This window comes from Halichoerus grypus, chromosome X (assembly GCF_964656455.1).
Source record: "Halichoerus grypus chromosome X, mHalGry1.hap1.1, whole genome shotgun sequence".
NCBI lineage: Eukaryota > Metazoa > Chordata > Mammalia > Carnivora > Phocidae > Halichoerus > Halichoerus grypus.
The window spans coordinates 112743657-112770704 of NC_135727.1; the positions used below are offsets into that span (position 1 = coordinate 112743657).

Below are 27048 nucleotides of genomic sequence, written 5' to 3' on the forward strand. Positions count from 1 at the left end.
GGAAGTCTTTGTTGTGCGGGCTGTCCTGTGCAATGTAGACACCAGTAGCACTCCCACAGTTATGACAACCAAAAATATCTGTACACATTACCATGTCCCCTGGGGGCAAATTGTCCCCAGTTGAGAAGTCCTGCTCTAGATTATGGTAGGTCAGCGTGTTCTGGGAATAGGTCTCCTGCAGCTGACCCCAGTCAGGCCCAGGGCCCACCCTCTCCAGTAGGACACAGGACTCTCCTTTCTGAACATTGCTTTTCCTGTCTTCTGTAAATGGCCACATGAGATCATCTTTAGGATATAATTTTGGATCTGTGGACTTTCAGAAGTAAACTGTTTAAAGGGACAGTTTATAAAAGGCATTGAGAAGGAGTGCATTTAATGCCATTTTATTCATAGGCTATTTACATTATTCAGTTAATATGAAAGGGGTGACTTAGGATGTATTTTTTAGGTACCCCCCCAATTACTACACTATCAGCACCTGCCTCAGTAATCAAATACTAAGCTCCTTGAAGGCAGAACTATATCTTTGGTTACTTGATAAATGCCAGGTATTTAGAGTAGATGATCAAAAGTCGCTGAATAAATACTGAATGAAACATTAACGACTGGCTTTTTGGAACAGACCTGAACGTAACTGTCTTCCTTGTAAACATACCTAAATTGAACCAAAGGCTAGAAAACTATTAATGGAATGGAATGGAAATTATTAATCAAGAAGATACAGCCTGGGGAGCCCGGGTGGCTCAGTCAGTAAAACATCTGACTCTTGGTTTCAGCTCAGGTTGTGATCTTGGGGTCATGGGATGGAGCCCGCATCAGGCTCTGTGCTCCGCATGGAGTCTGCTCGAGACTATCCACCCCCCCCCCACTCCACGTGTGCTCTCTAACAAATAGATAAATCTTTAAAAAAAAAAATAAAGAACTTAAAGACTTGCTTTGAGAGTTAAATGAAATACTGCACCTAATCTACCTAACACAATGCTTGGCACATGACATGTATTATATAAATATTAGTTACTCTTGTTACTGGTTTGATTCAATCTGACATTTCTTACTTTGGGAAGATAGAGAGTAACTGCTTATCTTTTGGCATCAGTATTTAACTTGAACACTAAATACCTTAGGGAGTTCTATATTCAAAAAATTACCACTGTAACACAATATGGTACCAAAACGGTGACCTTTATTGAGAACTTTCAAGCACTGAAACCTGAGGAAGTATTTTTTAGTTGAGTTTATCGAAATACTTCAGTTTTCCAGCTGGATCTGGAATTATCTGTTAAAAAAACAAATTATTCATTTTTAAAAAATGTTAATTTTTATTAAAGTATAATTGACATACAATATCTTATTAGTTTCAGGTATACATCATAGTGATTTGATATTTTTATACATTATGAAATGATTCCCATAACAGGTCTAGTTCTCATCTGTCATCATACAAAGTTATTACAATATTGACTATATTCCTTATGTCATACTTTTCATCTCTGTAATTGATTGGGTAACTGGAAGTTTGTACCTCTTAATCCGCTTCATCTGTTTTGCCCTTTCCCAACCCACCTCCCCTCTGGCAACCACCAGTTTGTTTTTTATATTTAATACTGTTTGGTTTTGTTAGTTCATTTGTTTTGTTTTTTAGAGTCCACATATAAGTAAAATCATATAGTATTTGTCCCTCTCTGACTTATTTCACTTAGCGTAGTACCCACTAGGACCATCCATGTTGTTGCAAATGGAAAGAGACCATTCATTTTTAAGCCGAGTAATACTGCATCGTGTATATACACCACATTTTCTTTATCCATTCATCTCTTGATGGACACTTGGGTTGTTTTCATATCTTGGCTATAATAAATAATGCTGCACTGAACATAGGGGTGCACATATCTCTTCAAATTGATGTTTGCAAATTATTTATTTTAAAAGCCAAAGTACATCGGTAGTAGTCTGATATCAGTTGCTCATCTCTTGACTAAAGAAGATAAAGATGATTTTTGTGTCCTAAATTATATATAGGAAAACTGGATTTGTCCTACCTACTAATCTCACCTATCCCAAAAGGCAAATTTGTTAATAAATTAACATCTGTATTCAAGCATCCCAAAATTTACTTACAGCTCTTCTCTTGGCCACCAGGCTTTCATGACATCTTCAGGTTTGATCTAATTAAGTCAAACACATTAAGAGAGCATGGCTACAGATGTTAATGTATTTTTAAAGTTATCTGCTGATGAAATGTTGGTATGCCACAATAACCTGAAAGGCGGCAGTGTGTTCAAATGGATTTTTAAATTTTTATTTATTTATTTAAAAATAATTGTCATACAATATTGTGTTAGTTTCATGTGTATATGATAGTGATTCAGTATTTATATACATTATGAAATGTCACCACAATAAGTCCAGTCAGCATCTGTCACCATATAGAGTTGTTACAATATTATTGACTATATTCCCTGTGCTGTACTTTTCACCCCCATGACTTAGTTCATTTTATAACTGGAAGACTGTGCCTCTTAAATCCCTTCATGTATTTTGTCTATCCCCCTACCCCCATCCTCTTTGGCAACCATCAGTTCTCTGTATCTATGACTCTGTTTCTGTTTTGTCTTGTTTTTTTTAAGGAGATATATATATATATATATATATATATATATATATATATATATATATTTGTCTTTCTCCGAGTTATCTCACTTAGCATGATACCCTCTGGGTCTATCCATGTTGCCACAGATGGTAAGATTTAATTCTTTTTATGGCTGAGTAGTAGTCCACTGTATATATACTACATCTTCTTTATCCATTAAATGGATTTTTTGGAGGTCCAGAATGCAACCTTTTAATCTCAAACTGCAAAGTAAAAAAATACTCAAATATATGAAGTAGTATGTTCAATAACTATTTAGTGAATGAACAAACATTCTGAAAGAAAAAAAAATGCTCCCTCCTTAACAGGATCACAGCCTTCGAACCCTACTATATTTTTTTGACATTTCCTATATGATTTGACCTCATATTATTATTTGATAGTTATAGGTAAAGTACATCTGCCCCTATATATAAAAAGTAACCTATTGTAATCAGTTTACAATAGTTCTATATGCATTTTCTTCAGAATTTTTCATCAGCCTATAATAAATATTATATAATTTTTCAGGTATCACTTCAAGAAGTATTGTGTCTTTGCCAATTTATAATCTCTCTGCATTGAAATTCAATTTGCAAATACTTATGGAATGATATGGTACTGTGTGCCAACAGTGTGCTGGGCAGTGAGGGGTACGAGGATAACTACACTCAAGTCCCTGTCTTTGAGACTTGTCCAAGCATGTGGGGAAGATGTGTGTGCACACAAGTTTTTGACGCAATGCACAAGATGATCATGTATGACGCAGGCTGTGCCTGAACGGAGGCTGAGATGGCATCAGGGAAGGCCTCAGAGTGGAGGTGGCATTTAAGTTAGTCTTGAAAGATGAGTAGAATTTAGGGAAGGGGGAAGATATTCCAGGCTAAAGACCCGAGCAAAGGCACAAAGGTGTGAAAAAGCAGGGCTTATTTTGGGGAAAAGTGAGTCATGGGACTTGGTGGGAACACAGTATGTGTGCACGCATGCGTTGTAGGGAAGATGACCCGGGAGAGGGTGGTAGACACAAACAGTGCAAAGGCTTGAAAGCTGTGCCAGGTATCTGGATTTTGTTGTGTGGGTACTGGAGGGCTGCTAAAAGGTCCTGGTTTGGAGAGAGAGTGACATGCGCTAGAGAGGAGACAAGCTGAGGTCAGGGCAACAAATCAGGAGGCCTGTGCAATATACAGGAGAGAAGTGAGGCAGATCTATTTTCAAACTCTTCCAAACTAGCTGCTGCCCTCACAACAGTCACTAGAGACTTCACATTTCCGCTACTTCGCTGTATTCCCATTCTCCATGCCACGTGACACTGGTGTACCTAGTCCCTTCCTCACAGCTCACTCTATTCCTGCCACACGGGCCCTCTTGACGTTTCTTGAACATGCTAAGCTGGTTCCTGGCCTCAGGGCCTTGCCCTTGCTTTTCTTTCTGCACTGCTCTATGCTTGACTTGCTCCCTCTCTTCACTCACATTTCAACTGAAATGTCATCTTAGAAGTCTTTCCTGACCACTTAATCCCTCACCCCAGGCACTATCCCACCAACTCTCATCAACCTGTTTCTAAAAGCATTTGCCACAATCTAAAATTAGAATTAGAATGTAACCCCGAGGGTAGGGACCTTGGCCTGTGGTATTCACTAATAAGTACCATCTGCCTATTGTAATAGTTTGAATAGTTGCCATATAGCAGGTGGTCAAGAAATGTCTGTTGAAAGAAGGCCCATAGAAACAGAGAAGAATTGTGGTTGTCAGGGACTGGGGGTGGGGGAAATGGGGAGATGTCAGTCAAAAGGGTGCAAGCCTTTACTTTTAAGATGAGTGAGTTCTGAGGATGTCATGTACACCATAGTGACTATAGTTAACAATACTGTTTTGTGTACTTGAAATTTGCTAAAAGAGTAGATCTTAAGTGTTCTCAACACACACAAAATAATGTAACCATATGAGGTGATGGATTTGTTAATCAGATTGTGATCGTTTCACAATGTATACATATGTCAAATTGTTGCATTGTATAGTTTAAATATCTACAATTCTGTTTATCTATTTATACCTCAGTAAAGCTGAGAACAAGAAAAGGAATGCCCAAACACAGTATGTGATTACATATGTGAATGTTTTTGGTGGGAGAATTCATGGTTTTCGTCAGATTCTCAAAGGGGTTTGTGGCCCCTCCAAAAGTTAGTCAAATGGATAGTCAACATGTTTTCTGAAATGTAAAACACTCATCCTCTAATACCCTTTGTAGTTAATTTGTACCTCTTGCAAGCTCTTGCTGATCTCTCAATACAAGCGTGTGATCGATGGTGAGGTTATTCATCACTCACTGTTGGTTTTGCTACAGCTCCTGCAGAACATGGCCCCTACCTTGAAGACCATCCAGAAATGCCTTCTAAGGCTTCTCAGGCGATGCCTCTGTAGCTTCTGATTCCTATTTCTATCTGGAAGCCTCACAGTCAATAATTATAAGCTAACCTAATGCCTCATGTATGATTTAAAGTACCTAGTGCTCAAAGTACCTTTAATGCCTACCTTCATGTTTATCTTGGAGATCCATCAGATATATGTAAAGGTAAATAAATTTGTACTGTAACCTTAACTTTGACCCACAAAGGCAAAGCTGTTTTGCAAACTCATCAAAAACTGGTTCAAAATCAGTGAAATGTTACTTTACCCAATCCCCAATCTGAGTTAGGTTACAGAGTGACTTTCTACCTCTCATTGTCTATGAGTAATGGTACTTTTTGTTGATTTGCTAAAGAAGAAAGTCTTAGGAATCTGTATTTTTCTTTTATCCTAAGATAATGATTTCTTCCTCTGATGCTCTAGTATTTGTCAATTTCCTAACTATAGTTTGTATAGAAGTGTTGATTTTTAGAAGATAAACATGTTATTTAAAAAAGGTTCAAGCGAGTTTCCAAATTGTATTTTGGCCAGAGACTACTTCAGGAATTGCCTATAAATTATACAGCCTCTCTAAATGAAAAGATACACCTATTTCAATCTTCCTTCAACTGATAAGGACAGAATCATTAGCTTCAATGTTAATTAAGCCAGATTTTCTTAAAAGTTTACTATATACAGAAAGGTCTTGCTTGTGACTATTTTCTTGGCCTACAATATAGGAAGAAATGCCATACATGATCCCTAAGACCTCTGACTTTATTCTATCAGATCTCTACTGTTCCCTTTGGGTTTTTTTTTTTTTTTTTTTTTGATGGTATATTTCTCTGGATACTTGGCTTTAAAATTCACAGCATTAAGTCTCATATTCTGCTTTCTCCAGTTTCAGCTACTCTCTCTACGGTCCAAAGAATGCCTGTACTCTTATGATTTCTGTCTAGTAATGTTTACTTCATTTACAAAATCGAGATAGTTCTATTACAAAGAAAGATTATTCTAAGGTTGGCATTTTAAAAAATCAGTTTGACTTACTGTTTCACTACCAGGTTTCCAACCAGCAGGACAGACTGAAAGGAACAAAAATGGGCAAAAAGACAGTTTAAAAACAGATTTCAGTTGTCTTCAGCAACTCTTGGTTTTTCTTTTTCCAAAATGACACTGAAAAGAGCCTATAACAATGAGAACATTTCTAGGCCACCAAACACTTGACTACTGTTTGCTTGCCCGCTTGCACCAAGAATTCCAGTCACGGAGTTTATCAGCAGGCAGCTAATCTATGTCCATTTTTGACAATTATGTCTAGTTACAATTACAGTATAAGAAACCAAGTTGAGTGTTCCCCTAATAAAGTTGGAAGGTTTGGGAATCTGGTGAACTGACAGGTCGGGGCATGGTAAAAACTTCTCTGAATTTACATAAACTTCCAGTATTAGCTTATCTTTTGTTTTCCAGTATTAGCTTATCTTCTGTTTTCTGCAGTACTGTGTACTGATGCCACAGTTTGCTGTTTGTCAAATAAGAGTTTAAAATTACTAGGAAAGTGGCATTTCCCCTTTATTTAGAATGCACCCTTATTCAGGCACTGAGTTACACTTTTGAAAGGAATATATAACGTATGTTCTGTTTTAGCAAAATCTGACCTTTTCCATTTAGCTACTGCAAAAACTTGGAGTAAAAGGACGAACTGATAGATTACTAGTGTGATACTGACAGCTGTGAGGAAAAAAGCTAAGTCAAATAATGTACACATGCAAATAAAACCTGCATGACTAAATATTGCCAGACTGGCACGTTTTAAGTTTAGAGAAACATAATTTGAAAAATTACAGTAGCAGAAACTTTTCTCTGTGGACTGTGCAAATAATGAATATTTTTGCATCTTATTCTGTAAGTAGGATATATTAGTGATATTTTGTTAAAAGCACTTTAAGTAACAATTGGATCTGCTAAGAAGATCAGGTAATAATTTGAAAATAATCAGGGGACTTTGGAACCATCCAAATTACTTTCTGACTAAGAAACGAAATTAATCATGCTATCATCTCTCAAATGAAAAAATCAAAAGGCTAAGATGCTTAAAAGGAAAGGGTACCTTCTCCATGTTTGTCAGTGTACTGGAATGCTTGAACCAAACGCAGTGTCTCATCCACTGATCTACCGACAGGAAGATCATTCAGAGTAATCTGCCTTAGTACTCCTTTGTCATCAATAATGAAGAGACCCCTGTAAAACACAAGAGTGGTACAGGTGAGGTGATTTCATCTCAATTAAGACAAACATTAGTTAATCTGATCCCTGTGCTGTCCACATGGAAGGATGTTCTACACAACCAACAACACACTACCTACCTGCTTGACTGGTGTACACACACACACACACACGTGCAAATACACCCCTGTCCCCATACCCAAGCTTATCTGCTGTATAATTTGGGATTATCATTGTCAAATGATAGCTTTAAAAATTTGTTTTTTTCTATGCAATGTACTGTTGTACTTCCATTTAAATCTTCACGAGTACTAGGTTTGGGATTTTATTGCACTGTTAATGAAACAATGAATCTACATAGCAAAGTCTTCCTCTGGGTGAAAGAGTGATCCATCTTTCTTATCACTGGCTGTTTAGAACACCTTTGTATTTCCTTTTTCGGAGGTGGAAAAGACAAAGTCCCAATACAAGCGAAGTTACCTTTCCCTCTAAATCTGTGTATGTGTGATTCACTTTTTTGGCCTAGGGAATAATGGAGTAGTTTCACCTATAAGACCTGCTGTTGAGATGGAGTGGCATTGCAAGAGTTAAAGCAGACCAGAGAAAAACAAAAATTTCAAAAGGACTTTACTGTCTTTATTTCGGTCAATATGGATTTCAACCCAATATTTGGTTTAGAAAAAGATCTCAGGTACTAGGGCTAACTGCTTGCATACAAGTATTATACATAATAATGAGATTTATTTTTAATAGAAATACATGGAATTACTTATCTATTATGTGAATTTTTTTTTAAAGATTTTATTTATTTATTTGAGAGAGAGAGAGAGAGAGCACAAGATGGGGGGAGCAGGAGAGGGAGAAGCAGACTCCCCACTGAGCAGGGAGCCCGACGCGGGACTCGATCCTGGGACTCCAGGATCATGACCTGAGCTGAAGGCAGTCGCTTAACCAACTGAGCCACCCAGGCGCCCCTGAAATTTTGTTTTATAATCATATTAAACATGACTAAAATGTTCCTGCTTATCTTACTATATATATATATATATATTTTTTAAAAGATTTTATTTATTTATTTTGACCGAGAGAGACACAGTGAGAGAGGGAACACAAGCAGAGGGAGTGGGAGAGGGAGAAGCAGGCTCTCTGCTGAGCAGGGAGCCCGACGTGCGGCTCGATCTCAGGACCCTGGGATCATGACCTGAGCCGAAGGCAGACGCTTAACAACTGAGCCACCCAGGCACCCCACAATATATATTTTTAATGAGCACCATGACATCTGAACCAACTAGAGCTCACTCTCCTTTGACTAGGTCAACTTGGCCAAACTCGGGTAAAACTTTTAACTATCATTCATATGGGTGTTCTTTCATGTAGCTACTTCTACAGTAGAAAACGGTTGTCATTGGTGATGAAGTTTGTTCTGAAGTGCGTGAGTCTGATGTGAAATTTTGAACTTACTTTGGTAACCAACATCATACCAACACACAGCACACAAAAACAAATATGCCTTGGGTGCCTGGGTGGCTCAGTCGGTTAAGCAGCTAACTCTTGATTTCAGCTCAGGTCATGATCTTGGGGTTACTTGGTTTTACTTGGTTAATGTTCAAATAATTCCAAATTTTAAAATAGCTTAATAGCTTCAGTCTTTATAGTGGCATATTTACTTTTTGGGAATTAACTTAGTCATAAACTCTATGAAAGGAGAAAACATTAAAGACTTGGCAAGTACAAAAAAAGAAACTATTGGTAGTGACACATGATACAATATGAATGAACCTTGAAAACATATGCTAAGTGAAAGAGGCTCGTCATAAAAAAGTATATATTGTAGGATTCCATTTACATGAAATGTCCAGAATAGGCAACCAGAGAGACATAAAGTAGGTAAGTGGTTGTCCAGGGCCAGGGGAGGGGGATTGGGGGAAAGGGAGAGTAACTGCTAATGGGTATGGGGTTTCTTTTTAGAGTAATGAAAATGTTCTAAAATTGATTGTGGTGATGGTTGCACAATTCTCTGGCTATACTAGAAACCACTGAGTTGTATGCTTTAAATGGGTGAGTTGTATGTGAATTATATCTCAATAAAGCTGTTATTAAAAAACATAGGATTATAAAATACTGGCACCTTCACATAAAACATTTTAAAAAACTACTAGCACAGTAAAGCAAATTGACAATATAATTATAATAAAATTACAACTCTTTTAAGCTAAAGTTGTCCTTTTACCAAAGACTTCTAGTAGCACTTCCTTAATTTGTCCCACTCCCTAAGGCACAAGTTTGCTAAATACTAGGATACTTGCATTTAGAAAAACCATTACTGGAGTCATTTTAGAAAAGAGGAGAAAGAAATAGGCAAGGAGTCTGGGTACCTGGGTTCAAGTGTGGGCTCTACCATTAACTGATTATATAACTTTGGCTAAATTCATGGAATTCTATGAATCTGTTTATCTGTAAAATGACAGGGTTGGTCAAAGACCTCTAAATAATCCTCAAGCTTTAACAGACTATGATACTCACATAATTTAAGTAGGGCACTTACCAATTATTTTAAACAGTATCTACAACATTTTTGCAAATAGAGCAAATAATTCTTCTTGATCAAACCTTGTATCTTCTAACTCCATTTCAGGGAGGATTACAAATATATTTGGATTTGTCAAAATATAAAACCACTGAAAGGTACCTAAGGGTATGGCCTGAGTCCTCCAGATATACGCCATAGTCCTTTGAGATTTGATGGGTCAGATCTGAAAGAAGTGGAATCCTTATTGGCCCAAGTCCTCCTTGTCTGCGAGGGGTATTAATCCTATAACAAACAAAACATTTACCACTCAGAGCGAAGTAAATGTATCCAAACAGCACTGTTTGTCTCCATCACACACATATCAATGAACACACAACACACACATTCTCTCTCTAACAAAAATAGGCTAATACACATTCTATTTTTTACCTTTACTCCAGACCTAATATATTCATTTCCTTTAAACAATAAATATGGAGATACATATCACATTTTTAAAGTATTGACATACTGTATTTTACCAATCTCTATTGCTAGACATTTAAACTATTTCCATTTTTCTTTTGCTTTTATCAACACTGCTGGAAACATCTATGTATTCTCAACTTTGCACACTTATTTGATTAATTCCTAGAAGAGGAACTGATGGATCAAAGGATATGCACTGTCATAACCATAACCTTAGAATTGTGATCACAAGACAAAGCCTTGAGAGACAGAATACAACTGGATATTTTAATATTCTGAGACAAAGGAATGCAAAGTCCATTTGAAGCAGGGAAGGAAGTTAGTTATAATCTCAGACACATCAGTCAGATTTAAGCATTCTTTTACTTGAAACCAGGGAATCTGGGTGTCCCAGTGGGAGGGTACTGACCAAGCAGCTAGCAAACAGGGAAATACTGCTCCAGATGTCTGCAGCCCCAGTTCTGACATCCAAGTAGAAATCTCTGGTTGATATGAAACCTATCCAGCTCAGAATGCATCCCCCGCAAATTCCTTGAGAAGCCAATCCCAAATTATTTGGGAGGATATAACTTTTTCCTTAGTGGATTTATGTTGTAATCCTACAAAGATTTAGAATTACTATAGAAGTGACGACGCAAATTAAACCCATCGTTTTCACTTTGTGATTCCAATTTAAAATGTATAATGTGAAATTTTATTCAGTTTATCAATAGTAAAGAAACATTTTTAAAAGAACTTTAGGCATGCCATATTTGTCTATTAGATTTGCAAGAATTACTTAAGTTCTTGGAAGTTTTATCTGAAAATTGAGACACAAAGCAAATCAAATAAATATATAACTGCATTTAAAAATACTTGAAAGAATTAATTACTTAAGAGAATATAAATTGTAGCTCCTCACCAGTTAAAATTTTAGTTATATATATGTATGTCTCTATATAATTGTAAATGGATAAAAAGTTGTTTTGAATTTACTTTAATGAAATGAATATTAATTTCTAAAACTAAGATAATTCTGAACCATCTTTATTGTGCATAGAATCTTGCGCACAGAATTTTGGACATGAAAAATTTACATCAACACGCACATTTCAGATTCTGAAACATACTGCCTCACTGCTCTCCAGAAATGCTCAACCAACTGTATGTGTGAGAGGACCATTTCTTCACACTTTTGTCATCACTGGATGAAATTTTTCAATATTTGAAATCTTAGCCAATCAGGGGAAAAAATGGCATCCCTTGTCATTTTAATTTGCAGTTCTTGGCAATTAATCAGGTGAAACATCTTTTCACGTTTAATGAGTTAAAAAAACATTTAAAAATTAAGAAAATCAAAGCTTCTTGAAAAATAATTACGAAAGGTATTTTGAGTTTGACTTAATACTAGACAACTATGTAACAGAGAAATGGAATTTTAAAGAATTTTTTCCCTCCAGATTAAGGCTACCCAATTTATCATAATAAAATAATCATACAACTCAGTTGTGTTTGCTATGGATATTATGTCTTTTGCACTGAGCTTTTTTCCCAATTTGGAAATGTCCTACAAAATCCTTAAGCATTTTTACCATAACTTCATTGAACTGGTAGCTCTCAGATATATCTATTCCCAAACTGTTTGATAACTATATTCCAGGGTGCCAGGCTGGCTCAGTTGGTAGAGCATGTAAGTCTTAATCTCAGGGTCATGAGTTCAAGCCCCATGGGTGTGAAGCATAATTAAAATAAAATTAAAAAAAAAAAACACCCCTATATTCCTATCACAATGAGAGTTGTCTGCCTATAACTGAAAAGTAAATCCATTTTTCCCCCCTACAAAACTAAGTGTAAGATACTGACCAGGCCAAGTGGGTAAACTGTGAATCAACAGAGCATGCTACCACTTCAGTGTTTATAGATCTGAATTCTTCAATCCTATCACCAAAGGCAATGATTTCAGTTGGACACACGAAAGTGCTGAAAGTTAAAAAAAAATTTCAGTATTCTCAAAATATGCATATACTTAAAGTTTCAAATGACTTAGTTTTTACAAACACCTTTAGTATAGAAAAATGCATATTAAGAACAATTTTATATATGAACATTGTCACAATGCAGCTGTCTAGAAAATTATTTGATCAAATATCATTTAATTAAAAAATGTATATTACAGAGTTCCCAATTACATCTCAATAAATGTTATTTTTATAACTTAATGGATCCGTGGTCAACCAATGTTCCCTTCTCCGTTACGGCAGCACCTCGTCCTATTTCATTAGCTTTTATTTAACAATGCTTTATATTTATATAGTGCTTTACAGCTTTCAAAGGATCTATACAAATTTTCCATCATTCCACTTTTTTTTAATATTCCTATACCACTCCTATGAGCTAGATGCACTGATCTTTATTTCAGAGATGAGAAAATGCTCTTCCATCCCCCTCCCTTTCTTGATAAGGTTCCCTTCTACCTTGTCTCCCAGTCCTCTTGTCAGAAAGGCATGTTTAGAGAATATTACCTTAGGGTAGTATTTTCTGAACCATGTTAGGGACTCCTTAAGCCAGTTTATGGAGTTCTAACTAACATTTTAAACAAGTGGAATAGAAAATATGAGAATACTTTATATACAGGAAGGGTAAGTCATGAAACATATGTACATACACATACATATCTGTGTGTGTGTGTGCGTTCAGGAGTGATACTAAAAATATTGAACAACCTTAACTCAAAGTTGGCTTTAGCTCTGGAGGTTTCTGAAAGGGACCAGATGGGAGGGGCAACTTGGGGAGGAGGTTGGGAAAGTGGCTATTTACCATTTGGTATGGAAGTGTTTCAGGATTTTAATGAGCACGGCTGTACTGGTGCTTATAGACTGAATGTTACCCTGTATGTATATGTAAATGTATTGGGTGGCAATGAAAAATGGATTTTGTACTGTGTTCAGGTCATGGTCAAGAAAGTCAGAAGAACACAGACTGAGGGGACAAATTCCTACTGCAGCCCGATACAGGCTTTTCAGAGGTTTCGGCTGTTCAAATGTAGGACTGCCACATGCAGGCAGACAGTTCTAATCTAGATTATATCCCTGGAAACCTGGGCTATGATATGTATTTTTAATATTTTCCCAAAGGTAGGAATGGTCAGCCCCTGCCTGCCTTCCTATTATTCCAACAAATGCTACCTAGAAATACATTTATCCAACTTCTTAGTGAAGACAGAGAAAAAGTTCTGGCAAAAAACTAAAGGGTTATGTTTTTGACTTTCATACTTGCAGACTGTGGCAAATGTCTCAGAATTCTTCCTTTCTAACCAGGCCTAATCTGGCATCGCATGGAAACAGAAAGAAGCGATCTTAGCTTCTTGCCCTAGGAGGCCACTGGTGACATCATGCTTTAGATATGTCTTATTCATTACGGAGTTTTAAGTAACACTGGGATAAACAGGATATTTGTCTGCTATATTAGACTAATTTCGAAACTCATGTTTAGTGTCCTATTTATTTAACAGATGTGTTAACTTTTTGGTTTTATAACAACATGAATTTAGAAGGCCTATCATTTTTATATATTAAAATTTGTACTTCTGGTTTCTATTAGAAAATAAGTTATATCATACATTTTAGCTAGTCAGGCCAAAGTACAAGTTGATTAGAAAGAAGGAAGTTCGTACTAATTTAAAAGATTATGTATTATCCACATTTATGACTTGGTTTAGTCTCAGTGAACTAATTTTTCTGAGAATTTTTCCTATTTGGATTAGAGTAGGGGTCAGCAAACTTCAGTCCACAGGCCAAATCCAGCCTACCTTATTTTTTGTAAATAAACTTTCAATAGAAAACAATATTCATTCATTTGTGTATAGTCTATGGCTGTTTTTGTGCTATGATGGCAAAGTTGAGTAGTTGCAATAGAGATTACAAGGCAAAAAATATTTACTATGTGGCCCTGTACAGAAAAATTTGCTGACCTCTGGCCTAGAGACAATCTATAGAGATGAGCTTAAGTATATCCTCCCTGCAAGTTTAAGGTTTTATTTACACAGTTCTAGGTTAGTCCTAATGGAAAAAAGACCTTAATATACAGTGGCAAAATAGAAGTTCTTTTTATAACCAAAAAACATATTCAAATAGAAAAAAGATAAAAGTCAGGTTAAGTCTCTTTTTGTTACCTTTTCACTTTCGTGGAATTTGAAAAACACTCCAAATAAAACTATATCCTCAATAAGAATGAAGCTGCAGGAGTATTTATTTGAGTCAACTTTTTATCTCAAGTGCTCACCATCAGAGTTAAAGAGAAAATTCCCCCCAATAAGCATAATTTATATTAATAGGCATTATTTCTTAAGCATATGCAGTATTTTCAGGAAAATGTTCAAACCACAGGAAAGCAATAGATGCAGCAAAGAATAAAAATGATAAAACCATAGTTAAGTGGCATCATCATTGTAAAGGGTTAATTTTCTAGTTAAGAGAGATACAATAAACAGATTTGTGGTGTAAGTCTTGCTATTAAATGCTTTCTCAAATATCCATTTTCTTGCCTTAGTAGGTATAGCTTAATATAATTGTAGCTTTCCTTTCTTTGATGATTATATTATAACACAATCGTGTAGATTTAAGGATAAAGTATTGGGGTCAATGGGTTTTGGTTCTGAAATACATGATAGACGTTACCTTCTTGAAAAAGTTCATCTCCGCTTGCCTTTTAAGAACCAAGAGCTAAATAAAATAATTTGTACTTGATGTTCTTGAATAATGATTGATCATGACTGACGTTTTAGGACCTGTACATGTATTACTTACAAATCAAGTGGGTAGAAGAAAAAAACCAAGTATTTCCCACGATAATCGGTCAACTTGAGCTCCTTGAATTCTCCATTTATCACAGCTGTTCCTTCCCAATAAGGTGCTGGCTTGGAAACTAAGAAAGAGAAATACATGATGTTTTACAACACTGAGAAAATTGGTGGGATGACAGAAAGACATCTTTAGGAAATCACTAAAAATTAAGGATTCTAAACCTTTGGATCTCTAGCAGTCTGGTGAAGCTTATGGACTTTTTCTATGGATAGTGTTATTGAATGCATAAAACAAAATATATGGATTTACAAAGGAAGCCAAGTATATTGAAATGTAATCATCAAAATAATAGAAAACAAACTGGTGATATAGTAATACATATACCCTTTTATTAACACTTTAAGACTGCAAGATCTATGGGGCGCCTGGGTTGCTGAGTTGAGCAGCTGACTGTTGACTATTGATTTCGGCTCAGGTCATGATCTCTGCCCCCCCAACCCCCACTCCACTCATGCAGTGCCCTCAGCACAGAGTCAGCTTGTCCCTCTCCCTCTGACCCTCCCTTGGCTCTGTGGGCAAGGACTTGAACGCGTGCGATCCCCTCCCCCCGCTTAAATAAATAAATAAATAAAATCTTTAAACTGCAAGATCTAGAAGTGGTCTAATAACTGTCCAAGACAGTGATGAGTTTAAATTTTGTTGCAGGATACCTGCAATTATGTGGCATAAAAATATTTGTGATTCTCTTGGCAACAGGTACAAGCAAGTACTGCTGAAGCTAGTGTGATTTGTTGCTGATGTTCATAATGGAAGGAAATTCTAAATTTCAGTTGTAGGTTAGTGAAAATAAAGACTTTGTTTTTCTATGCATGCTCACAGACCCCCTACATTCCATCCCTGCACTAAATATTACTGGATACTTCATTAGAGCCCCTCCAAGTTAATCAACTTCCTACAGTTCAAATAATTAGATTTTCCTTTTTCTAATGGCAGTCTTCTAGATGTACTCATTTTTTAAATGTTTGTCCCGTTTCTCACATTCACACAGAAGACCTGGTGCCACACTCAAGGAGTAGGAAATCTGCAAATGTCAGGTGAGAAGTTTAAAATCCCAGACCATGGGATTATTTTCCCAGAGGGCTCCGAACAGGTTTCAAGTGACCTGATGGTAACTGAATAGTTCATGCTGCTCTCTTATAAGGGCATGCTGTAATTCTAGCCAACAAGCTTTCATAATAATGTACCTTGATCTTCTGTTAACACATTCACATGGCACTTAAACTTTCAGAATCATCACATACATTGAAGTCAATACTTGATTCCAAGTTTGACTAAGGTTCCTAGAAAGTAAGGCTTACAATAGCCAGCATTTTTGATCACTCTGAAAATGAAGACAAACTTAAGATGAATTTCTCTGTGAAGCTAATATATAACACATGATTATTTACCTTGAGCCAGAAGGCTACCTCATATAAATATCCTGACCTAGTTAGGTAAAGGCCATGAGGGAGAACTGGACAGAAGGGAACTTAACTGTATATGCTTTATATACATTACTGAAAATGCTACTCAAGTGTGAGGTTATAATTGTAATGATCTGTTAAAATGACACTCCTTAATGATTTTAGCATGTAGGGAAAACCAAATCTGAAAAATAATTTTTTTCTGAAAATTGTGATTTTGGAAATTTGGGGTTTTTGACTTAAGAACTGCAGTGTTCTAATAGTTTTTTTAATGGAGTCTTTAGGGTTTTCTATATATAGTATCATGTCATCTGCAAATACTTTAAGTGTTGTTCGAAGAAAGAAAAGAAAAAGAACTCATCAATTTTTAAGGCAAAAAGACTGCAATTACTTTATTAAGATCTATAAATGGAATTCCCAAAGCAACCCCCTGCAACTGTTACAAAATAACAACTGTCCCAAATATAAATAGCAGCATTAACAAAGATTCTGGCAAATGCAGAGCAGTAAAGAAGAATGTTTAAATCCCTTCTTCCCATATCTGCCCCCCCATCAATTTAACTACTGTTAACATTTTGATGTCTTTCCTTCCATTTTTTTTTAAACACATAAATTTGGATCATGTTGCACCCATTTTTAAAAAGGGAACAGTAATGAGAACTGAGTAATATATGGAACTGTTAAATCACTGTATTGTACACCTGAAACTAATATAACACTGTATGTTAACTACACTGGAATTAAAATTGAAAAAGGGGGGGGGAGAGTAAATCATTAACAGTTTTTCATGTTACTAAAATTTATTTAAAATTTAATGGTTCTATAATATTCCATTTTATGAATAAAAGTCCTCCTCTCTTTAATTCTAGATAAGCCTACATGTGACTCAGAAATGTAGCAGATATCTAAACTCTGAAAAGGTTTGCTGGTAAAGGCAAATCTATTATTACTATTTTTTTGCTTCCATGAGCAGACCTGAATGGGATTTGTTTCTTATGGGAAATTTATGTGATGCCAGTAAATACTTAACAGGCTGCCATATTTCAAAATATCTTCCCAAGCCAAGTAAAAGCAACGGGACTTGGAAATACTATGATTTTAAAAGTGCAAGACTGGCTCTTTAAAAACAAAAATCTAAAAGTAACTTCCAGTTAACTTTCAGTAGGAAAGAACTGCAAATGTGTAAGGAGGCAAAACAGTTTTTCTCATTTATGGCTCCCACTCCATCCTAAGTTATAACAACATCCCGTTTAACACTGAGGATTCATAATTGTGAAGCATTACTTTTGTTACTGAATACAGGCAGGGAATATGCTGTAACTGAACCAAATATGTATCCACAGAATACCAAATAATCGTAGGAAAAGCTGATTATTTAAAAGCAAGCAAGAGATAATCTTTATCCTTTAGCCCCTGGCCACTTCTTTTTGGCCAATCTTAACATCCAGATGCAGCAGGCCACAAGTTTCTCAGTATCTAGTCTGACGTGTCCTTCCTGAAAGTGGCCATTAGCTGTGTACACTGGACAGAAATGCAAATAACAGAAAGCCAAATTGGCAGTACACAAATTTGCCACAAGGTTTATCATCAACCCAAATGCATTACTTCCAACCACTCCCCCCCCCCATTTTCTTACAAGGAGCCTCCCAAGTACAGCCTATAACAAGTTCTTCATTTTTTGAGAAACACAAAGAATACCCACTAACTATACAGGTTTTGGGGAAGGTGGCTTTTAATAGTCTTTATAAGATGCAGTAACAAAAAAAAAAAAAAGAAAGGAAAACGAAAGGTTTGCCCCCCTGAGCATTTTGGTTAGCCACTTTTCTGTTTAATTTTCTGTGAACCATTATTCAACTTTTCAATGTATTCTTCCCTGAAATAGTACTTGAAAATAGACGCGATGTGCTGCAGGTACTTTTTAATGTTTGAGGAAGTGCTTCAGTTTGCACAACATCCTGATGCCTACAAACTCGGGGCCGGGGCCACCCTCTTTCCCTCATCTGCGGTAACCACTACCCTCATTTGGGGTAACCACTACTTTTTCCAAAATCTGATTCGTGGAACCCATCCCTTTCTTCACAGCTGGAACCCCTCTCCATCCCCCTACCCCGCCCCCCAGGCAGGCCCGCCCAGGGACCTAAGGCCGCCCAGAGGGTGCCGCCCAAGCCAGGCCCCCAGGTACTACCAGGGTGCACGTGTCTCCGGCCCTCTCCACCTCCCGCCTCCCTCTGCTACCCCCCACCCTCCCTCTTGGCGGGGCACTACCTACTCTTGGCTTTGCTGAGGTGCAGGGAGTGGTCGGCGACCGAAACCCGGGACGCCTCCCCTGGGTACACTTGTCCACCCGCGTAGAAGTGGCACTCCTCTTCGCGGGTTCGGGGCCTCTCTTCTGCCTCCCAACCTCGCAGAGCTCCGACTGGCAGGAAGAAGAGCAGCAGCGGCAGCAGCAGCTGCAGCAGCAGCCTTCGGCTCCGGCCACAGGCTGGAGTCGTCGCGGCTGGCGGCTGCAGCGGCGCCTCCATGACCACGCGAGCGCAAACACACGTCCTTTGGCGCGAGCGCGACTTCTCCCGCCGTCAGGGAGCTACAGCCGCGCGCCCGGAGCCCGCGTGAGCCGGGGCGCGGCCTCGCGAGACCTGCTCCGCCCCCACCCCGCCCCGGCCCCCACCTTGTTCCCTGCTCCACCCACTCCCTCTCCCCCCGCCACGTGGGCTCCAGCCCCGCCTGCGCGCCCCCAGCCGGAGTTTGCGCCTGCGCCCTGGGCTGGCCAGGGCCGGGGAGTTTAGCCGAACTCTGTGAACGGAAGCCGCCCAGTGGCCTCGCGCGAGTGGCCTGGAGCGCGCCGACCCTCTGTCCAGTTTTAGATATCCTTCCACGCCTATCTCTTGGGCAAAGCCTCACCACCGCACACCACCCCCAAAGTGAAACTAACCTATCTGCCTTTGAATGGCTTAAATTTTGTACTTCTCACAGTTACTCGGTTTCTCCTTGAAGCGATGTTTGTGAAAAGTGCCAGGACTACTTGCTCAAGCTGCAGCCTTTTTAAGTCCCCGGAAAACTTGGAGAAGAAAGGTCTCGCCATTTACTCTTCTCAAGCAGGCAAGAGCAAACAGGCAGTTTGGTGACTTAAGCCTGTCTCAAAGGTTTTTTTTTTTTTTTCTTTTTAACTTAAAACTTGGTAAGTTACCAGAAAACCAAACTTTCTCCCAACACAGCGTTGTTCCATCTTCTGATAATTACCCCATCACATTACAGGAGTCTTCGGCAGCCCTTAACGCTCCCCAGGATCCCTTCTAGCTTCCTGTGGGCTCTTGTCTTCTTTCTGAATCCCGCAAAAGTCATCCTGTTTCCTCCATTAGACTGTCAGCTCCCTGGGGTTGAAATCGTTGCGTAATTCATCTTTGTTTCCCAAGGCACCTGGCACTCTGTGAGCATTTGCTATCGTAAGAACTTGATTTTCTAAATGACACCTAATGTTCCCAACAGCCTGTCTTAGCTTCCAGTTGCTTTCACATATTATATCCTTGCTCCTTGTGATAACCCTTTGAAGCAGATAGGAAACCTGATTTTTTCCAAGCTCAACCCTTACCCCAGTCCAGCCCATTGTATACCTTGGAAGAGTTTGATGGGAATAGGGCTGAAGGTCCCTGGCACCCTACCCCCTCTTTGGCTCCCTCAGGCCCCCAGCTCCTCCCCCACCCCGCGGGTCTTTGCGCCTGTGCTCTGGGGCCAGACCCCGGCCAGGTGGTTCTTAACCCCAGAAAGACCAATTTGTGGCGTCCACCGTGTCTCGTCCGCCCTCAGCATTGTTTTAGACGCTGCTCATCCTTGCAGGCCCATTTCTTCTACAAAGCTTAGCTGGAGATGGCCTCCGGCCCTTGCTGGTGACTGGTCTTTTGCACTCAGCACTGTTTTAGATCCTCTCACCCTTCGGTGCCCACCTCTTGCCGGAAGCCTCGCTTCCGCATGCCAGCCTGCCTCCCCACCAAAAGCTGAAACAAACCGTTCTGCCCTAGAAAGGCTTGCATTTTATACCTTTAACATTTACTCTCCTTTTCCTTGCAGTGAGCGGGTCAACAGCGATGACTCCCCCTCCCGTTGGATCCCTTTTACGTCCCGGGAAAACTTGAAGAAAGGTCTAACCTGAAAAGCCATATCTGGAGACCAATTATTCTCATCCAGTGAGAAAGGACTCTTCCAGCAGGAAAGTCAGTTTGGTGACTTAAGACTGTCTCAAGGTGTGTATAATTTTTAAAAAATTAAGACTTGATAAGTTCCTCGAGAACCCTTTCTCCCAGCAGTTAACCCCCTCACTCACCCATTTGTTAGGATGGCAGGTGAGAATTGGGGGGAGAGATACAACACACACCAGAAAGACAGCGGCCACTGGCAGCCCTTATGCCCCGCCCCCATCCTTTCTATCTTCCCCTGAGCTCTTGTCATTTTTCTGAATTCTGCAGAAGCCATCCTAACAGTTTGTCTTTCTTCTACTAGACAGCTCCCTGGGGTTGAAATCGATGTGTATTCATCTTTGTTTCCCAAGGCTCCTGGCACTCTGTGAGCGTTTGCTATCCTAAGCACTTGATTTTCTAGATGACACCGAATGTTCCCAACAGCCTGTCTTCCCTTCCAGTTGCTTTCACAAATTACATCCTTGGTCCTTGTGACAGCCCTTTGAGGCAATAGGAAACCTGCCCTTTCAGACTCATCTCTCACCCCAGTTCTGCCCATTTTATGCTCTGGTTTTTGTTTCCTGACACCTCTTTCTTGTGGGCAGAGAAGGAAAATATGAAGCTACCTCTCTTTTCTGAGGTGGGGGGTAAGCTTGTTCTTACCCATAACATTGTCTGACAATTCTTCACTTTCCGGGGGGCTGTAGACAGGAGTCCTCTGACGAGGTTGCTCTCGGTGTTCGCATTCTTCTCCTTCCCTGGCCTCCTGTTCCACATGGAAGGGGAACGGGATCCGAGCGGTTCGGGACTGAGCCCCAAGGATTCGGCCCAGGCCTATGCCCCGAGGTCGGATTCGGTGATCCATGCTGACCGCTGGACAGCCACCGAGCCTCAGTGAATTCTAGGCCCTAGGCTGGGTCTCTACGTTTGAGAACTGGGAGAGGAAGCTTGAGGAGAGTGTTATTTCCTGACACCTCTGTTCTAGGCTGAGCTGAGGTGCCACAGTTGGCAGCAAGGGCTGCCCACCAAGTGGGCCCAGCGACCTTCCTGCCCGCTGGTGAGAGTGGCCAGGGCGGCCAGCTCTCAGGCACAAACTGTGCTCCCCTTAGCTCCCCTGGAACTCCTTGGCAGAGGACATTCTAGGTGGCGGTTGCTCTGAATCCTTCTGTCCAATGAAAGCTCCTGAGCTCCTGCCTTGTGTAGGCAGACATTGTGCTGTCACAGTGGCAGTCGCGAGGGAGCTGGAGGTGGGGGCCCTGCCCCCAGGGCACTGACCGTCCAGCTGGAGTCAGCTGCCCATAGTAATAATACAAAATTATCAGGCACGGAGGGGGTGGTTCTATATATAGGATGCATCTCAGAAACACCTGGGGAGCTTAAAAACATTCAAGCGTACCGACCAAGCCCTAGAAATGATTAAGAGGTCCTTTGGAAGGGGGGGGGGTCCCAGGAAGCTATGGCTTCACAACTTAGGACTCACTTCTGATGCATATGACAGGAGAAATGCTTTGTGACTTGGGAAGCTCGGTCATAAAAAGGATAGTTTCTGTCTTGCACTTGGATTACTCATTCTGGGGGAAGACTTTCTGTCCAAACTTTTTTTGAAGGAAAATTCCTAAAACATGTAATTTAAATTTTTAAAATGTATAATTCAGTGGTTTTAGCATAGTCAGCATGTTGTGCTTTGTGCTCACCACTATTTAATTCCAGAACATTTCCACCACCCCCCAAAAGAAACTTTATGCTTTTAGTAGTTAATTCCTCCTTTTCCTCTAGCCCCTGGCAATGACTAATCTTCTTCCTCTCTCTATAGATTAGCCTATTCTGGACATCTCATATTCATATAAATGGAATCTTACAATGTGTGTCCCTTTGTGTCTGGTTTCTCTCACTTAAGTATAATGCTTTCAAGGCTCATCTGTGTTGTAGCATGTACTGGTACTTCATTCCTTTTTTTTTATTGTGGTAAAATATACATACCAGAATACCATTTTAACCATTAAGAGTATAGTTCACGACATTAAGTTTGTTCACATTGTTGTGCACTCAACTCCACAGTTTTTAGTATGCTTCAGATTTTTTCATCTTCCCAAATTGAAGCTATACCCATTAAACAGTAAGTCTCCATTCTCTCCTCCACTCAGCCCCTGGAAACCACCATTCTACTTTTCATCTCAGAATTTCACTACTGCTGGTACCTCATAAAGTAGAATCACATATTTATCTTTTTGTGTGTGGCTTCTTTCATTTAAGCTCAATGGTTTCCATGTTGTAGCATGTATTGATACTTCATTCCTTTTTATGGCTGAATAGTATTCCATTGTATGGATGTACTAATTTTGTTTACCCACTCATAAATTGATGGGTTTTTAGGTTGTTTATCCTTTTACTTATTCATTCATTAATTCCTTTATGTATTTTAATCTCCATACCCAGTGTGGGGCATGAACTCATGACCCCAAGATCAAGAGTTGCATGCTCTACCGAATGAGCCAGCCAGGTGCCCTGGTTGTTTATACTTTTAGACTACTATGAAATAATGGTGCTATGAATATTCTTGTGCAAGGTTTTTTTAATAAGATTTTATTTATTTATTTAGAGAGTGTGAGTTGCGGGGAGAGACATAGGGAGAGGGAGAGAGAGAATCTCAAGCACACTCTGCGCCGAGTGCAGAGCCCGACTCAGGGCTCGATCCCACAACCCCGAGATCATGACCTGAGCCAAAATCGAGAGTCAGGTGCTCAACCAACTGAACTGCCCAGGTGCCCCTCGTGCAAGTTTTTATGTGAACATACGTTTTCAGCGCTCTTGGGTGTATATCTAAGACTGTAATTGCTGGGCTATATGGTAACTCTATGTTGAACTTTTTAAAATACTGTCAAAGTGTTTTCCAAAGCAGCTGTACGATTTTACAGTCATACCAGCAATGTGTGATGGGTCTGGTTTCTCTACATCCTATTCAACAGCTGGTAGTTTACATTGTTTGGGTTATAGTCATCCTAGTGGATGTGAACAGCATCTCATGGTGGTTTTGATTGGCATTTACCAAATGACTAATGATGTTGAACAACTTTTCTTGAGCTTATTGGTGATTTGTATATTGTCTTTGGAGAAATGTCTATGAAAATCTCTTACTCAATTTTTTTTAAAGATTTTTATTTATTTATTTGTCAGAGAGAGAGAGAGCACAAGCAGGGGGAGCAGCAGAGGGAGAGGGAGAAGCAGGCTCCTCACTGAGCAAGGAGCCCGATGTGGGACTCGATCCCAGGACCCTGGGATCATGACCTGAGCCGAAGGCAGACGCTTAACGACTGAGCCACCCAGGCGTCCCTCTTACTCAATTTTTTAAAAGATTATTTGTGAGAGTGAGCAAGAGAGAGAGAGTGCATGAGTAGGGGGAGGGGGAAAGGGAGGGAGGAGAAGCAGGCTCCCCGCTGAGCAGGGAGCCTGATGCGGGACTCTATCCCAGGACCCTGGGATCATGACCTGAGCTGAAGGCAGACACTTAGTCGACTGAGCCACTGAGGTGCTCCTGCTTTTCCTTTTATAACAATCGGGCCACTGTCTTTTGTGGGGTCCACATTTGTTCCCTAGAAACATAGTTTTTTTCTGCATTTTCTGGCAGTTCAGTTTGCATCTAAGGCTGTCATTTTATTGTCCCATCTGGTAAGGACAGTTCCAGCCACAGCCTCTAGACTTAACTTGTGTTGAGTTAGACACTATTTCCTGTGATCTTCAACTTATAGGAGACACCAGCTTTCTGAAACCTTTTGTCATTTGCTTGGTAGCAACATTTGTCCCTCTCTCATTCTAGAAGTCATCTACCACGTCACGAGGACACTCAAGTAGCTTGTGGAGAAACCCATATGGGAAGAAACTGAGGCCTCCCATGAACTACCAGCACCACCTTGCAACCCTTGTGACTGCACCTCCTTGGAACCAAATCTTGCAGCTCCAACAGATTCTGATGACTGCAGCCCCAGGGACCTCTGACTGTAGCCTCATGCTATGCCCTGGGCCAGAACCACCCAGCTCACCAGTTCCTGAATATTGTGACCCACACAAACAGTGAGTTTGATAAATATTCATTACTGTTTAATTTTGCAATTTTTGAAATACAATTCACATACATACAGTGATTTTTAGTATATTCATTGTTGTACAACTCTTTCTACTATCTTATTCCAGAACATTTCTATTACCTCAAAAATGATACTCCATACCTTTTAGCTATCACTCTTAGTTCCCTCTACTTTGTGTCACCTGACAACCACAAATCTACTATCTGACTCTAAGGATTTGCCTATTGTGGGCATTTGCTATAAATGGGATTATACAATATTTAGTCTTTTGGGAATGACTTCTTTCATATATGTATCGGAATGTGTTCAAGGTTCCTCCATGTTGCAGCATGAGTCAATCATTCATTTCTCTTTTTAAAAGATTTTGTTTTTAGAGCAGTTCTAGGTTTATAACAAAATTGAGGAGAAGGTACAAAGATTGCCCATATGCCCCCCACTCCCACACATGTATAGTGTCCCCATTATCAAAATGACTCACCAGAATGGTACATTTTTACTGAGTATGAACCTACACTGACACAGCATAATCACCCTAAGTCCCTAATTCACCTTAGGGTTCACCCTTGGTGTAGTACATTCTGTGGGTTTGGACAGATGAATAATGACATATATCCATCATTATAATATCATACAGAGTATTTTTCTGCACTAAAAATCCTCTGTGCTCTGCCTTCACTCTTTTTATGGGTGAGTAATGATCCATTATAAAGCTCATTTTGTTTATCTGTTCTTCAGCTGATGGACATTTGGGTTGTTTCTACTTTTGGCTATTATGAATAATGTTGCCATGAACATTTGAGTATAAGTTTTTGTGTGAACATGTTTTTCAGCTGTCTTGGGTATATCTATACTGGAATTGCTGGACCGTATGGTAACTCCGTTTAACTTTTTAAGGCCCTTTTCGAGTGTTTTCTACAGCAGCGACACCATCGCATGCTAGTAATGTTCAAGCATTCTGATTTCTCCAAATGGTTGCAAACACTTGTTATTGTCCATGTGTTTGATGATAGCTATCCTACTGTGTGTGAAGTAGTATCTCGTTGTGGTTTTGATTTGCATTTGCCTAATGACTAATGAGGTCAAGCATCTTTTCATGTGCATTTTGGCCGTTTGTATATTGTCTTTGGAGAAATGTCCATTCATATGTTTGCCCGTTGTTTAACTGGGTTGTCTTTTGTTTATAGAGTTTTAAGAGTTCTTTGTTTGTTCTGGGTACTACAACCTTATCAGATATAATTTGCAAATATATTTTCTCACTTTGTGGATCGTCCTTACTTTTTGATACTGTTCTTTGACACAAAATTTCAAAAATTTTCATAATTTCCTGTTCAGTTACTTTTACTTTGGTTGCTAGGGCTATCAGCATCATACTAAAGAAACTGATGTGTAACACAAGGTTGAAATATGGCAGAAAAGGAGAGAAAAGTGGGGGCCTAGGAGGGTACTGGGAAGTCACACTGGGGTAAAGTGAGGGAAGGCTGTCTCCCTTTATCCCATCCTTGTAGGAGTTTTCAGGGTGCATGGAGATCCCTCACATATGTGACTGCCTTCATCTATCTCTGGACCAGAATTCTCCTGATAGTTCTCAGAGAAAATTTCCAAAGAGGAACATCCCCGTTGTGATGTTGTCTATGCGCTTTCAAGCCTCAGTGTTTAGCCTTTTGGGTTCTCTCAGGGAACCTGTTTTGTAAATTTAAAGGCCCCTTAAAAAGTCTCAGTATTTGTTGGTTGTTGAAATCACTGCAGCTTAATGGGCCTAGTCAGTCTGGCTGGCCAGTGTAGGTAGTGCTTTGTTTCAGTGAACACCAGTTCCTCGCCTTTATGTTCCTTCTGCAATTTGTGTAGTACTGTATCAGTCCTCCAGGCTCTATGGGCTCCTTACCAGGCCAGAAAGCCTGAGCCCAAGTTTGGGCACATGGCAGTGAATGTTCCTTGAAGTGACCTGTCTTCATGTGGGTCCCTGGCCCAAGCTCTTGAGCTTTCAGAAGCTTTTGACAGATTGATCCCACAGGATTTTTAACTCCTTCCTCTTGGAGTCTAAGGCCACAATATTCTGTTGGAAAAATATAGGTGATATTCTGTAGGCTGAAATGGCATGCTCTCATTTGAGCATCATAGCTGTGAAGTGGGACCTCATCATTTCCTGTTTCAGAGTTGAGGTGACCTTTTCTGGAGTTATCTATACACATTTGCACAGCCCTTTCCAAGAATGTTTCTTTTTGGAGATACTTTTTTGATATTGCTGTCCTACAGTTGTTGGAGGGAAAACAGAAGCTTTTCCAAAAAATGGGTTTTCCTCTGGAATAGGT

General features: G+C 39.5%; 1 protein-coding gene and 1 long non-coding RNA gene across 3 annotated transcripts; one reads left to right on the forward strand and one right to left on the reverse strand.

Moving 5' to 3' along the window:
- Positions 1-1163: 1163 nt before the first annotated feature.
- On the reverse strand, positions 1164-19116 carry PRDX4 (peroxiredoxin 4). Of its 2 annotated transcripts, XM_036073983.2 has the most exons (8): positions 18755-19116; positions 15026-15143; positions 12084-12200; positions 9933-10055; positions 7128-7258; positions 6068-6102; positions 2119-2165; positions 1164-1276 (listed from the first exon to the last, which is right to left on the reverse strand). In XM_036073983.2, the coding sequence occupies exons 1-8, from the start codon at positions 19005-19007 to the stop codon at positions 1273-1275; spliced, it is 828 nt and encodes a 275-aa protein (XP_035929876.1). In that variant the 5' UTR covers positions 19008-19116; the 3' UTR covers positions 1164-1272. The 2 variants fall into 2 exon arrangements, with proteins under 2 accessions (XP_035929876.1, XP_035929875.1); XM_036073982.2 differs by lacking the exon at positions 2119-2165 and having other exon boundaries at positions 18755-19115.
- Positions 19117-19158: 42 nt separating this feature from the next.
- Positions 19159-24721, forward strand: LOC118524039 (uncharacterized). Its single transcript, XR_004911401.2, has 3 exons — positions 19159-19912; positions 20551-20723; positions 24472-24721. It is a non-coding gene; the product is annotated as an uncharacterized LOC118524039 (long non-coding RNA).
- Positions 24722-27048: the final 2327 nt, after the last annotated feature.